Source organism: Ranitomeya variabilis, chromosome 2, assembly GCF_051348905.1.
Source record: "Ranitomeya variabilis isolate aRanVar5 chromosome 2, aRanVar5.hap1, whole genome shotgun sequence".
Taxonomy (NCBI): domain Eukaryota; kingdom Metazoa; phylum Chordata; class Amphibia; order Anura; family Dendrobatidae; genus Ranitomeya; species Ranitomeya variabilis.
The window spans coordinates 64,707,699-64,723,874 of record NC_135233.1 but is presented as its reverse complement, the minus strand read 5'-3'; the positions used below and the strand labels follow the sequence as shown (position 1 = coordinate 64,723,874).

At 46.9% G+C, this 16,176-nt stretch overlaps 1 protein-coding gene across 5 annotated transcripts in view; it reads right to left on the bottom strand.

The window, feature by feature from the left end:
* Positions 1-16,176, bottom strand: part of UGP2 (UDP-glucose pyrophosphorylase 2) — a 72,509-nt gene that overhangs the window by 3,805 nt on the left and 52,528 nt on the right. For all 5 annotated transcript variants that reach the window (XM_077282504.1, XM_077282503.1, XM_077282502.1 and 2 more), the window contains 5 exons: positions 15,236-15,421; positions 14,634-14,767; positions 11,182-11,479; positions 5,966-6,163; positions 5,631-5,873 (listed from right to left, as the gene is read on the bottom strand). In XM_077282504.1, coding sequence (XP_077138619.1) covers positions 5,631-5,873; positions 5,966-6,163; positions 11,182-11,479; positions 14,634-14,767; positions 15,236-15,421 — 1,059 coding nt within the window. The remainder of the gene's footprint in view (positions 1-5,630; positions 5,874-5,965; positions 6,164-11,181; positions 11,480-14,633; positions 14,768-15,235; positions 15,422-16,176) is intronic.

The following is a 16,176-nucleotide window of genomic DNA, read 5'->3' as shown; positions in this document are numbered from 1 at the left end:
TGTAATGGTATACAGGCACCGGCCAATATAACAGGATCATAACAAATGTCATTAATGCGGTCTGCGGGCTCTACATGGGGGCCGGCACATCTGATGATAACCCAGCCATGAGGCCTGGCACACATGGGGGGGCAACAAGAATTTTACCTCTTTTACAGATCTGGCGATAAACATTTTTTTTCCTTTTTTTTTTTTTTTAAATATAGATTTTTTTTTTCCCTGGGGAAACTGGTGGTGATTTTTATGCTTTTCACTTTCTTTAGCTCCCTTAGGAGACTTGAACTTGCCAGCGCACTATTACAGTATAAAATCCCAATCACAGTATCCTATTAGCTAGACTTCACAGGGGTACCAATATGGCAACCCATTGGCAGCCTGTGACGTGAAGGCGTTGATGGATGCCCAGAATAGCCACCGACAGTGGCATTTAAGGGATCAGAGAAAGTTAAAATTGCCACAGATAGAGGCAGATGCCGGCTGTGTAATACAGCAGGCATCTGCCTTATGTGAAGTGGGCACATAGCTGACTAGATCCATGACGGCTATATCAGTGATGGAGTATTAAGGTATTAAAGTCCTTATATTCCTTTATGTGAACCACAAAGACACTAATAACATGATACACTGCAAAAAGCATACAAAAGCTGACAAGTGTAGGTTGGATGGAGCACTATGATGTAGTATATACATATGTACAGTACAGACCAAAACTTTGGACACACCTTCTCATTTAAAGATTTTTCTGTATTTTCATGACTATGAAAATTATACATTACCACTGAAAGCATCAAAACTATGAACTAACACATGTGGAATTATATACTTAACAAAAAAGTGTGAAACAACTGAAATTATGTCTTTTATTCTAGGTTCTTCAAAGTAGCCACCTTTTGCTTTGATGACTGCTTTGCACACTCTTGGCATTCTCTTGATGAGCTTCAAGAGGTAGTCACAGGGAATGGTTTTCAGTTTCACTTCACAGGTGTGCCCTGTCAGGTTTAATAAGCGGGATTTCTTGCCTTATAAATGGGGTTGGGACCATCAGTTGTGTTGTGCAGAAGTCTGGTGGATACACAGCTGATAGTCCTACTGAATAGACTGTTAGCTGCTTTTTTCTTGCTATAATACAAATTCTAAGTAAAGAGAAACGAGTGGCCATCATTACTTTAAGAAATGAAGGTCAGTCAGTCCTACAAATTGGGAAAACTTTGAAAGTGTCCCCAAGTGCAGTGGCAAAAACCATCGAGCGCTACAAAGAAACTGGCTCACATGAGGACCACCCCAGGAAAGGAAGACCAAGAGTCACCTCTGCTTCTGAGGACACATTTATCCGAGTCACCAGCCTTAGAAATCGCAGGTTAATAAGCAGCTCAGATTAGAGACCAGGTCAATGCCACACAGAGGTCTAGCAGCAGACACATCTCTACAACAACTGTTAAGAGGAGACTTTGTGCAGCAGGCCTTCATGGTAAAATAGCTGCTAGGAAACCACTGCTAAGGACAGGTAACAAGCAGAAGAGACTTGTTTGGGCTAAAGAACATTAGACCAGTGAAAATCTGTGCTTGGGTCTGATGAGTCCAAATTTGAGATCTTTGGTTCCAACCACCGTGTCTTTGTGCGACGCAGAAAAGGTGAACAGATGGACTCTACATGCCTGGTTCCCACAGTGAAGCATGGAGGAGGAGGTGTGATGGTGTGGGGGTGCTTTGCTGGTGACACTGTTGGGGATTTATTCGAAATTGAAGGCATACTGAACCAGCATGGCAACCACAGCATCTTGCAGCAGCATGCTATTCCATCCGGTTTGCGTTTAGTTGGACCATCATTTATTTTTCAACAGGACAATGACCCCAAACACACCTCCAGGCTGTGTAAGGGCTATTTGACCAAGAAGGAGAGTGATGGGGTGCTACACCAGATGACCTGGCCTCCACAGTCACCAGACCTGAACCCAATCGAGATGGTTTGGGGTGAGCTGGACCGCAGAGTGAAGGCAAAAGGGCCAACAAGTGCTAAGCATCTCTGGGAACTCCTTCAAGATTATTGGAAGACCATTCCCGGTGACTACCTCTTGAAGCTCATCAAGAGAATGCCAAGAGTGTGCAAAGCAGTCATCAAAGCAAAAGGTGGCTACTTTGAAGAACATATAAATACAGCTGATGGTATTATCCCAAAGTTTGCATATAGAGAACTAATGAAGGATAAAATATAACTTTTACTAAATCATTTAAAAGCCAAAAACTCACAATAATAGTGCAAGGTGCATAACACAAACAAACATACAAACAACCGTATAAATAGCGCTGTAGATCTTTATCAGACAACAATGTAGTACTGGATTTCTGATAATCTATCGCGTCCTATTCAAGAAATTCAATAGGATCCAACAGCGCAAAATCCCTATGGTTACTGATACCTTATAGTATAGGTGTGGAAACCCACTCTCAATAGCCTACTGGGTACCTAAAACTACTAAGGGATTTTTGTGATCCCAGTACGGCAGCAGAAACCATATACATTTGTACACTGCAGTCCGGGGTACATCAATGAATTCAAACTTGCCAAAATTGCATAGTATTCAGTCTACCTGAGACTGTTCAACAACCTTATTAGGCCCACTTAAGAATCCATCAATTATGGCTGGTTATGCAAAACTTATAATAAAGAACGATCTCACCCGCTGCAGACCATAATACACCGTATCGTTCAGTTGTACTGGTGGCGGTGGATGTCCTCCCCTACTGTCCCGACGCGTTTCGTTTTAAACTCTTCAGGGAATATCATTGGGGTGCTTTGACATGCCCGTCCAGCCGACGCTGCCATCCATGCGCGTGGTGAGTCATATGTACGCTGACTTTTTATAATGCATCCTGCAAACCTACATCCGGTACGTATCCCGCCCGAAGCTGATCACCTGACCGGATGTGAGGTCATTTCACCGCATCAGCTGATCGCAGGGTAAGTACGCTGTATTATTAATTGTTATAGCGCCATATATTCCATGGCGCTTTACAAGTGAGGAGGGGTATACATAATAAAAACAAGTACAATAATCTTGAACAATACAAGTCATAACTGGTACAGGAGGAGAGAGGACCCTGCCCGCGAAGGCTCACAATCTACAAGGGATGGGTGAGAATACAGTAGGTGAGGGTAGAGCTGGTCATGCAGCGGTTTGGTCGATCGGTGGTTACTGCAGGTTGTAGGCTTGTCGGAAGAGGTGGGTCTTCAGATTCTTTTTGAAGGTTTCGATGGTGGGCGAGAGTCTGATGTGTTGTGGTAGAGGGTTCCAGAGTAGGGGTGATACGCGAGAGAAATCTTGTATACGATTGTGGGAAGAGGAGATAAGAGGGGAGTAGAGAAGGAGATCTTGTGAGGATCGGAGGTTGCGTGTAGGAAAGTACCGGGAGATGAGGTCACAGATGTAAGGAGGAGACAGGTTGTGGATGGCTTTGTATGTCATGGTTAGGGTTTTGTACTGGAGTCTCTGGGCAATGGGGAGCCAGTGAAGGGATTGACAGAGGGGAGAGGCCGGAGAATAGCGGGGGGACAGGTGGATTAGTCGGGCAGCAGAGTTTAGAATAGATTGGAGGGGTGCAAGAGTGTTAGAGGGGAGGCCACAGAGCAGGAGGTTGCAGTAGTCAAGGCGAGAGATGATGAGGGCATGGACTAGGGTTTTTGCAGATTCTTGGTTGAGGAATGAACGGATTCGTGCAATATTTTTGAGTTGAAGTCGGCAGGAAGTGGAAAGGGCTTGGATATGTGGTTTGAAGGAGAGATCAGCGTCAAGGATAACCCCGAGGCAGCGAGCTTGTGGGACTGGGGAGAGTGGGCAGCCATTTACTGTAATGGATAGGTTCGTTGGGGGGGTCGCGTGAGATGGGGGAAAGATGATGAATTCTGTTTTGTCCATGTTAAGTTTGAGAAATCTAGCGGAGAAGAAGGATGAAATAGTGGACAGACATTGAGGGATTCTGGTTAGTAGGGAGGTGATATCTGGTCCAGAGATGTAGATCTGTGTGTCATCAGCGTAGAGGTGATACTGAAAGCCATGAGATTCTATGAGCTGTCCCAGGCCAAAGGTGTAAATGGAGAAGAGCAGGGGCCCAAGGACTGAACCTTGTGGGACTCCGATGTATACCACACCTCCTCTGGAACGCAAACAATTTCCAGGCAGGCGCATTGGAAATTGTTTGCGTCAGGTGATCAGCTTCGGGCGGGATACGTACCGGATGTAGGTTTGCAGGATGCATTATAAAAAGTCAGCGTACATATGACTCACCACGCGCATGGATGGCAGCGTCGGCTGGACGGGCATGTCAAAGCACCCCAATGATATTCCCTGAAGAGTTTAAAACGAAACGCGTCGGGACAGTAGGGGAGGACATCCACCGCCACCAGTACAACTGAACGATACGGTGTATTATGGTCTGCAGCGGGTGAGATCGTTCTTTATTATAAGTTTTGCATAACCAGCCATAATTGATGGATTCTTAAGTGGGCCTAATAAGGTTGTTGAACAGTCTCAGGTAGACTGAATACTATGCAATTTTGGCAAGTTTGAATTCATGGATGTACCCCGGACTGCAGTGTACAAATGTATATGGTTTCTGCTGCCGTACTGGGATCACAAGAATCCCTTAGTAGTTTTAGGTACCCAGTAGGCTATTGAGAGTGGTTTTCCACACCTATACTATAAGGTATCAGTAACCATAGGGATTTTGCGCTGTTGGATCCTATTGAATTTCTTGAATAGGACGCGATAGATTATCAGAAATCCAGTACTACATTGTTGTCTGATAAAGATCTACAGCGCTATTTATACGGTTGTTTGTATGTTTGTTTGTGTTATGCACCTTGCACTATTATTGTGAGTTTTTGGCTTTTAAATGCTTTAGTAAAAGTTATATTTTATCCTTCATTAGTTCTCTACTTTGAAGAACCTAGAATAGAAGACATATTTTCAGTTGTTTCACACTTTTTTGTTAAGTATATAATTCCACATGTGTTAATTCATAGTTTTGATGCCTTCAGTATGAATGTACAGTTTTCATAGTCATGAAAATACTGAAAAATCCTTAAATGAGAAGGTGTGTCCAAACTTGTGGTCTGTACTGTACATAAACACAAATGCATATAATATAAAATATAAGAAGGGAGTCCATGGCAGGAACATGGAACACGAGAGAAATACAAAGACAATTCCAAAACTTCTTCCTTTAATTTCTTTTCCTTTGATTCTATTGCCCCCCCCCCCTTTTTGCCCTGCCCTGCCTGCATTAGAGCAGACACAGAGCTCTTAAGACCTGCCCCCTTAACTAATGGGCAGGGCGCAGACTGTCCATCACCCGAAATCTGAAGTGACCCATTACCTGCTGGATTTCCACAATACTGGCTATTTCGGGATCACACAGTAACTGCTGCAGAATAAAAGGCAATAAAGACGAGAGAAGAAGAAGGACGAGGAGGAGGATGAGAAGAAGAAGGACAAGGAGGAGGAGAACAAGGAGGATGAGGAGGAGAAGAAGAAGTACGAGGAGGAGAAGGAGAGCAACGGAGCTCATGACAACACATAAGACAAAAAGCACAAGAAAGGCGACTTGTGTAATGCCATGGCTTCTTTCCTTACCTTAGTGAAGGAGCTTCCCAGCTTTGTGAGCGGCACGGTGGGGAATTCTCGCTTTTCGCTCATGGTCAGTGACCCGGCATTAAGGCTGTATAGGTTGGACATGACCAGGAGCAGATCAGACGTGGTTTTTACAGGCAGGAAGCGGCTTCGAGGAACATTGATGCCCAGAGAATTCTCAAAACTCTTAACAGCGGCTCCGACGGCGGTCTCCAGCTGAATGACGTTCAGTCCTCCATCCAGGGTCTGCGAGGAGATCGGACGAGGAGCTTTATTTGCACCACAGCAGGATGGACACAATTTCTCACATTATATGCAAAAAAAACTGGAACACTTACCTTAGGGTTAACGATGATTTCCATGTCAATGGCATTGGCTTCTTGCAGTCTCTTGATTGCAGACAAGGAGATCCACAAATTATTTGTGTTGAAGATCTTAAATTTTGACACCGATTTAAACTCATCCACGTGAGGCTTGGGCACCTGAGCGATTTCCACCAGTCGCAGCTTCCCTTCGTACTGAGTGAGCGTACCTCCCTACAGGAGGAGAAAGAGCGGAGTATATGCGCAGGATGTCAGTATAACCATGCAATCATTGGCCGACCGCAGAAAAGGAACACAAAAAGGAAGGTAAAGTCAGCAGCAGCGCCCATATAACTAACACCAACCCTGCTCATGAGGTTCAAAACATCTGTCCATAGAAAAGTATTTGGGCCACTTATTATTTTTATTCATCTTAGATGCATGTATTTGGGACTAAAAATAATATTTGCAATTGGGTTTCATAAAAACTTTGCACCATTTGCCTCTATAGCTTCCGTGTTGCCGGCTACAGTATGAGTTAACTAAGTGTCAGTCAGTGAGCTGATCTAATGTTCTAACTGGAGAGTTCAACCCTTTCCGCCATTTTTTTTCTGAACTCCATTCAACTGATTTGACCACAGACTAGATCTTAGATGAATGCCCTTGGTAAAAAAAAACAAAAAAACTGGTTAATGGGTAAACAGTGCAAAATTTGTTATAAAATTTTGAATTGCAAAAATTATTTTACGCCTTGAATACATGTAATTTAGGGAAAAAATTAAAATAAGTCCTCAAATGTGCACCTCACTCCGTTGAAGCAAAGATATGCACACTACACTCAGCTTGGCTGGGCATGCAGCGCAACTAAGAAAGAAATGATCAGTCATGCTGAAATCCAACATGCCCAGTCCTTCACTTTTACTTATAAAGTTCTTTTTTTCTAGACCACCCCTAACACACAAAAAAAAACCACCACAAGATGAAGGGAGCATTGATTAGGAATTGATAGGCACCCAGCAATCAGCCCCACAATGATCAGCCAGCCTTGTACATATACCAGATTTAGTTATAGTTACAACATACCGTATATACTCGAGTATAAGCCAAGATTTTCAGCCCAAATTTTTGGGCTGAAAGTGCCCCCTCGGCTTATACTCGAGTCATGATCGGTGGTGGGGTCGGCGGGTGAGCACTGTCATATACTCACCTAGTTCCGGCGTTCCTGTCGTTCCCCCTGCACGTCCCACTGTCTCCGGGTGCCGCAGCCTCTTCCCCTGAGCGGTCACATGGGACCGCTCATTAGAGAAATGAATAGGCTGCTCCACCTCCCATAGGGGCGGAGCCGCCTATTCATTTCTCTAATGAAGCGGTGCCGGTGACCGCTGATAGAGGAAGAGGCTGCGGCACCGAAGACCAGCTGTCCGGGGGAAGGAGCGGGACGCCGGGAGCAGGTAAGTATGTCATATTCACCTGTCCTCGTTCCACACGCCGGGCGCTGTCTCCATCTTCCCGGCGTCTCTCCGCTCTGACTGTGCAGGTCAGAGGGCGCGATGACGCATATAGTGTGCGCGCCGCCCTCTGCCTGATCAGTCAGTGCGGAGAGACGCCGGGAAGATGGCGCCGAGGAGCTGCAAGCAAGAGAGGTGAGTATGTGTTTTTTTTTTTTTTTATTGCAGCAGCAGCAGCACAGATTTATGTGGAGCATCTATGGGGCAATGGTGCAGAGCACTATATGGCAGAGCTATGGGGCAATGGTGCAGAGCACTATATGGCACAGCTATGGGGCAACAGCGCAGAGCACTATATGGCACAGCTATGGGGCAACGGTGCAGAGCACTATATGGCACAGCTATGGGGCAACGGTGCAGAGCACTATATGGCACAGCTATGGGGCAACGGTGCAGAGCACTATATGGCACAGCTATGGGGCAACGGTGCAGAGCACTATATGGCACAGCTATGGGGCAACGGTGCAGAGCACTATATGGCACAGCTATGGGGCAACGGTGCAGAGCACTATATGGCAGAGCTATGGGGCAATGGTGCAGAGCACTATATGGCAGAGCTATGGGGCAATGGTGCAGAGCACTATATGGCACAGCTATGGGGCAACAGCGCAGAGCACTATATGGCACAGCTATGGGGCAACAGCGCAGAGCACTATATGGCACAGCTATGGGGCAACAGCGCAGAGCATTATATGGCACAGCTATGGGGCAACAGCGCAGAGCACTATATGGCACAGCTATGGGGCAATGGTGCAGAGCACTATATGGCACAGCTATGGGGCAATGGTGCAGAGCACTATATGGCACAGCTATGGGACAATGGTGCAGAGCACTATATGGCACAACTATGGGGCAACGGTGCAGAGCACTATATGGCACAGCTATGGGGCAACAGCGCAGAGCACTATATGGCACAGCTATGGGGCAACAGCGCAGAGCACTATATGGCACAGCTATGGGGCAACGGTGCAGAGCATTGTATATATGGCACAGCTTTTTGTGGAGTATCTATGGGGCCATAATGAACGGTGCAGAGCATTATATATGGCACAGCTTTATGTGGAGCATCTATGGGGCCATAATGAATGGTATGGAGTATCTATTTCTAATTTTGAAATTCACCGGTACCTGCCGCATTTTCCACCCTAGGCTTATACTCGAGTCAATAAGTTTTCCCAGTTTTTTGTGGCAAAATTAGGGGGGTCGGCTTATACTCGAGTCGGCTTATACTCGAGTATATACGGTAAGTTATTGTTACACTTGCACCAAGCATCGGAGGTGGGAGACAAAAGGGGGATTTACTAGCAAAAAATAAAAAAAAACATACGGCAAAGAAAGTGCTCTAATTGGAAAGAGAACGATTGCCTTGTGTCACACAAATCTATAAAGTGAATTACATTTTTGTGTTCTCATAAGTGACAAATCTTCCAGAGCTGCATCTAAACTCAGCCGTGGTGACAGATCGGATGTGATCAAATGTTCTGAAGTACATTCATCACACGAATATTCTCTCTAAAATGACCTGCACAGACATTTACAGCGCTCAAAACAATTCCCCATTTACAGCAAAGCAGAATATAATATCTGCATCGCTCTACAGGGAAAATGTCTTGGACAAGTTCTGTTTACTATGAACCTAGAGCCAGAACAGCACCGTGCCCATCGACCTCGGCGAGCCGCAACAGAACCGCGCCCAGCAGCCTCAGCGACTCACAACAGTACTGCGCTCAGCGAGCTCCAACAGCGCCGTGCCCAGCAGCCTCAGCGATCTCCAACAGCGCCGTGCCCAGCAACCTCAGCGAGCTCCAACAGCGCCGTGCCCAGCAACCTCAGCGAGCTCCAACAGCGCTGTGCCCAGCAGCCTCAGCGAGCTCCAACAGCGCCGTGCCCGGCAGCCTCAGCGAGCTCCAATAGCGCCGCACCCAGCAGTCTCAGCAACTCCAACAGCGCCGTGCCCAGCAGCCTCAGCGAGCTCCAACAGCGCCGTGCCCAGCAGCCTCAGCGAGCTCCAACAGCGCCGTGCCCAGCAGCCTCAGCGAGCTCCAACAGCGCGGAGCCCAGCAACCTCAGCGAGCTCCAACAGCGCCGTGCCCAGCAACCTCAGCGAGCTCCAACAGCGCCGTGCCCAGCAGCCTCAGCGAGCTCCAACAGCACCGTGCCCAGCAGCCTCAGCGATCTCCAACAGCGCGGAGCCCAGCAACCTCAGCGAGCTCCAACAGCGCCGTGCCCAGCAGCCTCAGCGAGCTCCAACAGCGCCATGCCCAGCAGCCTCAGCAAGCCGCAATAAAACCGCGCCCAGCAGCCTCAGCGAGCTCCAACAGCGCCGTGCCCAGCAGCCTCAGCGAGCTCCAACAGAGCCATGCCCAGCAGCCTCAGCGAGCTCCAACAGCGCCGCACCCAGCAGTCTCAGCAACTCCAACAGCGCCGTGCCCAGCAGCCTCAGCGAGCTCCAACAGCGCCATGCCCAGCAGCCTCAGCAAGCCGCAATAGAACCGCGCCCAGCAGCCTCAGCGAGCTCCAACAGCGCCGTGCCCAGCAGCCTCAGCGAGCTCCAACAGCGCCATGCCCAGCAGCCTCAGCGAGCTCCAACAGCGCCTCACCCAGCAGTCTCAGCAACTCCAACAGCGCCGTGCCCAGCAGCCTCAGCGAGCTCCAACAGCTCCATGCCCAGCAGCCTCAGCAAGCCGCAATAGAACCGCGCCCAGCAGCCTCAGCGAGCTCCAACAGCGCGGTGCCCAGCAACCTCAGCGAGCTCCAACAGCGCCGTGCCCAGCAACCTCAGCGAGCTCCAACAGCGCCGTGCCCAGCAGCCTCAGCGAGCTCCAACAGAGCCATGCCCAGCAGCCTCAGCGAGCTCCAACAGCGCCGCACCCAGCAGTCTCAGCAACTCCAACAGCGCCGTGCCCAGCAGCCTCAGCGAGCTCCAACAGCGCCATGCCCAGCAGCCTCAGCAAGCCGCAATAGAACCGCGCCCAGCAGCCTCAGCGAGCTCCAACAGCGCCGTGCCCAGCAGCCTCAGCGAGCTCCAACAGAGCCATGCCCAGCAGCCTCAGCGAGCTCCAACAGCGCCGCACCCAGCAGTCTCAGCAACTCCAACAGCGCCGTGCCCAGCAGCCTCAGCGAGCTCCAACAGCGCCATGCCCAGCAGCCTCAGCAAGCCGCAATAGAACCGCGCCCAGCAGCCTCAGCGAGCTCCAACAGCGCCGTGCCCAGCAGCCTCAGCGAGCTCCAACAGCGCCGCACCCAGCAGCCTCAGCGAGCTACAACAGCACGGTGCCCAGCAGCCTCAGTGAGCTCCAACAGCGCCGTGCCCAGCGGCTTCGGTGAACCGCAACAGCGCTGTTCCCAGCAGCTTCGTTGAGCTGCAACAGCACCGTGCCCACAAAACTAACAGTACCGTGCCCCATCAGCATTGGGGTATGTTGACAGCTCAGTGCTCATCAGTGTCAGTGTACTGCCAATCAGCATCTGCCTACTGTGACGGCACAATGCCCAGCACTACCTGCCGCTTTACAGAATTGTCAGCAGCAAGATCTAGAGATCAACTGATCACCAGAAGGAATCCTACGGAGGAAACATTTGAACAATACCAGGCCCTATGCCCTTTGCAATATGGTGCAAAGAAAAAAATTATTATAGGCCATTATAAATACATGCACCCTTCCCCTCACGCTTGGACTTCTTCCTGGTGTAAGAGGACAAGTCGTCACCAGATGGATGGTTCTATCAAGCTACAACATTAACCTTGACATCGGCCCTCGTCTTGTCTGTAACCTCCATGACAAATTCACAGCGCTTTCCATTTGGCGGATTCATGAGGTGATTGAGGATGTAGAGGTCTACCGTAGCCCCGAGATTATCAATATTGGAGACAAAAATATATTCTTTTCCTTCATCTAGGAGGGTGTCCAAAAGTCCTGAATTGTAGAAGCTGGCATAGATGTCCCCGTGTCCGGGAGGGTACCAGGCTTCAGCGTTCTCCACGGAATAGGACAAGTCCTTGGCGATCGGTAACAGAGATTCCTTATTCACACGCGGATATCTGTAAGAGAAAGCAGATGTTTAGGAAATGATCCCATCTGAGATACTTAGCATTGTGGGGAAGGGTAACGGAGCACAGAGTGTACAACGCCCTAGCCAAAGTCTTATCCAAAGTCTCAAGACACTTCCATGAGCCCCATAGATACGGAGTGAAGCAGCAGGGAGCATGTGTGACCACCAATGTCCTGTGGTCGTAGAGAGAAGAAAGGGGAAAGAATAGTATTACGTGAAAGGAAAAAAAAGATGATGGTATAAAACAGATTATGTATGTGACCCCTCTTCTAAAAGATCAGTGGCACCGGACATATTGGGCGCTCGCTCATGTGCCCCCATTCATAGATTTAGATTACGTTGTGTAGATGATGAAAGGGGCAAAACTAATGTAACGAGAAGTGATAATTAGAGTGGTCCGCACCTCTATCATCGCCTGATCGAAAAGGTGGATCCTAAAATAACTAATTTAATTAAAATAAAGTTACATAAAAATATTTCCTTGAATGACACACTGACATATTTGCTGATTTGCAGAAGGAAATCCCCTTGAAATCAGTCTCATTACTGAAGCACAAGAAACAGGAAAAATTAATATTTCATGGGTTGTCCGCAAACTGACAGAAGACCTGAGATCAGCTTCACCGCGAACAGAACCAGGTTTTCCTTCTCCAGCAGACATTCCTTGGTGGTTAGCGCAGAGTAAGGCGAGGTGCTCGCTCCCAGGATCTGTTCCTAATTTACTTTTTTGAGATTTGTCGGAAAATATTCAGCACTCAGGTCAGTGCGCAGTATACAGTATCCTCCACGGTGGCCCCCAGGCCCTGGATCTCCAGATGGACATGGTGGGAGAAGGTCATAGGAAGGACATGTCTGCTGCAGACATGTGGAAACTCGCCCCATAAAGGAATGAACGCTCCAGCTTGATTACTAGAGTTCTTGATTTACACTATTTATTGCTTGATCTAATTTTTAGCGTACATGAGAAAATAATGTCATCATACATTTATTTGTGCCTCGGGGAACATCAGTACTTAGTGGCCTCCTACAACGTTTAGTGACTGCAGCATAAAGATTTCCGAGGATGATAAACCTGTAATTATCAGAATTCGTTGACTTATTTCCTGGATTACACATCCGTTTTCCCCTTTATGACTGTTCTTTTTCAGTTGTCCTTTAGTTGGTGGGGAGGAGCCGCTAGGGTTTCCCCCATTTACAGTACACAGACATGGAGGATTCCTGCTCTTCTGTCCCTATGCGAAGCAGCAGCATGGAGAACACTGTGCAGCAGTAAGGAGCCATGTTTGCTCCGAGATGAGAAACACTTACTAGAAAGCAGCACCCTCTATGAGTCTCCCTGTCTCTCTCTGCTCCGCCCTCTCCATAGACTTCAATGGGCAGCTGTAATCTGAATCCACCACAGGTGCATTATGTTTTGACCAAGATGAATTCTAGCAGTTTTTCAGTTTGGGGAGAAGAAGTGGTGCATAAGTGGAGAAAGAAGCTGAATTCTCTGCTTAGATATATTGCGGTTTATTAAAATTTCTTGTACTATTGATTTATGTAAAATTTGTTGAAATGACAGTGACCCTCTATTGGCATAATTAAACCTTTAAGAGGCAAAACTCAAGTTTTAGAATTATGAATAAGGATGTTTCAGGGCGCTTCCTTCAGACGATCCTTAACCCAATTTGATGGATGAAGACCTACATGGCCGAAACGCGTTGTGTTTTTTAATAAGTTTTTATTGTCTTTTAGAAAATGTTGTATTTGCTATACATGGCCGATAAAATATCATCTGATTCAATGACTCAACATCAGAGATACTTGGTTCTGTGGCAATATAACCCTCTTATTCCAAAGGAAGCGCCCTGAAACATCCTTGTTCACAATATCCACATGGAGGGAATTTTTTTCTGGGAGAGGAAAATCACCTGTTACCACAGACTGACAACATACTAGTGGAAGGATCACCCTTGTTTGCAAACGTTTCCCAGTCTTGTTCCTCCTTGCACAACTATCCCAGGTGAGCAAGATTCAAGTTGTACTTTTCTCACCAAGTAAGATTCACTCATCTACTACGCTTAGATAGCGCGCTCCCTCTCTTTCCCCTCACTCTCTCTTTTTTTTCAGGACCTCATTCACAAGTTTCAGAATTAAAAATAGATGATCTATGCTGTTTATTAGCTATAAATATTTGGACGTTCCTCAATGGGGGGAGGGGGAGAACAAGACGACTTTAATTACTGCATCCTTTACTTCCTCCCTGCTGATTTCTGCTGCTGGAGCACATAGAGATACAGCCAATAGACCTTGAATATATCTTACTAGCCGATTACGAGTCTCTATGTGAATTGGCTGGTTTATATAATCATCTCATAGCACAGTTTCAACCAGTCTCTCTCCGCAGTGCTAGTGAGGTATGAACAGCAGAGCGCACTGACACTACAGAGGTAGGAGAATGGCAAGTATGATGCCAGTTTACGAATTTACGGACAAAGTGACCGTGACCGGACTGTGGCTCCACTGTAGACAATGATAGCATTGTTTTGATAAAGAAAGGGGCCAGCAGCACAAACCATATAGCTCTGGAAATGGTGGCCACAAAGCAGGATCTGAGGGCACTGTCAAGTTTTTATTTCTTATCAGAGGTATGCATTCCGTTCTTAATTTTTTTTCTTGGTCCAGAAAACATTTATTATCCTTACTACAAACATCAAAAATGACTGAAAACACCTGCCTATGATTAGGAGTCCTATATTTTATGCTGCCTTTTATGTAGCAGATCTCGGGTGTATAAAAGCATAATGAGACAGAAACCAGGATGTTTCAGGACAATGGCAGTAAACAGCTCAGCTTTACAGACAGGATTTTAATTACTTATGTCAAGGAATGTCATTCTGCAAAATGTTTAACTATGTACAGTGAGTGTATATATGTGTGTATATGTGTGTGTGTGTGTGTGTGTGTGTGTGTGTGTGTGTGTGTGTGTGTGTGTGTGTGTGTGTGTGTACACGTACTCATATATAGATATATATCTATACAGATAAAGAGAGATAGATGGATAGATATTTGCAGACCCACTGAATAAATCTTTCACAAAAAGTTCTATAAAAGAAAACATTAAATCCGTCATCTAACGCATCAGCACCGCTATACTGCACCTGCTCTGGTTGAATGTGTAGATCTTCACCCGGCAGTGGCTGTACTTCTGCAGGATTTTCTTGGTGTCTTCATCAGTATTGAAGGAATTCATCAACACGAGAGGAACTTCGGTGTTGTATGTTTTGTTCAAGTGCTAAAATGGCAACAAAAGGTACAAAACCATTCTGTATCAGGATTACGATCACTAATAAACACAATAAATGACCCGAAAACACAGAGCCCAAGTAACAATAACCCTGAAGGAGTCTGCATCTTCTCCCCGTGTTTGCGTGGTTTCCTCCCACCGGCCATAGACATACCGAGAGGGAACTTGGATTGTGATCCTCAATGGGGACAGTGATGGCAAAGTCTATGAAGCGCTGCGGAATATGATGGCGCTGTATCTCCACCACCATGTTTGATGTTGCATTTCCCACCACTGAATATTCCTATTTGGCCTCAAATATACACAATATTCCTTCATGACTCCTTTCACCCTGGAAATATGCCAACTGGTTTCCAATGAAGAGGTCATCAGTTCCGAGATGGCACTTGCCCTCGGAGGCCCACCGCAGCCCACCCCAGCCATGATGTCTGTGCATAGCTTACACCAGGGGCTCACCTCTATTTGTTTCACAGTGAGATCGAGGAAGGTGTTCTCATTACGCACTCCTATCAGACTTTTCGGGCCTTTACATCCCATGCTGGTCCCCAAACCGCCATTGAGCTTGACGACGACCAGCTTGTTGAGGACAGACGAGATGTTATCCGGCAGACCTTTAGACTTTATCTTCTCATATGGCTGAATCTGTAATCGAAAAGGACACTTTATAGACAACTACTTACCCTTCAGAAAAACACATATGGCTATTGGCACACAAAGGTTTCACGGGTTTCTCTCCACAGCTGGTTTTCAACAAAAAAATAAAAAAACACCCGGGGTCTTTACTCACCCTCCTTGGGTCCAACACAGTTTCCATCCACATCTACTCAGTGTCTGTTATTGTTTGTGGTGTTGAAATTAAGCCGGCAGCGCTGTAGCTAATCACTAGGAGAAGCGGCTCTGCTAGAGTTAGCAGCACGAGCCGCCGCGTTCACTGCTCTGCTGCAGCGCTGTCAATGTTAGTATGAATCTAAGCACTGGATCCGGGGATGGTGTGTAAAGCACAAATTTCAGTATATACAATCTAGACAGGTTTTGTTTTTTTTTTTGTTTTTTTTAAAGAAACCACAACATTCATTAAGACAAAATACTTAAATGGGCGCCCAGGGACACAAAATATTAAGCAACTCAAGTTTATTTTGACGCTGATTTATAGGTGGCGTTCAGCTTTAGGGATGGTAATTTTTCTTTGTCTCCGAATTACAACATAAGAAGCAGATACCATTCTGCTTAGTAAAGTAACATGTCACATTAACCTGGGTGTCACCTACACCTGGACAACGTGATGATGGGCGCAGACCCACCCGTCACTGCACATAACACCTACCGTGCCATGTGCTACGTATAGATCAGTGGCTTTACCCAACCTGGGTCCTGGGTATTCTACGTTCCCACAGATG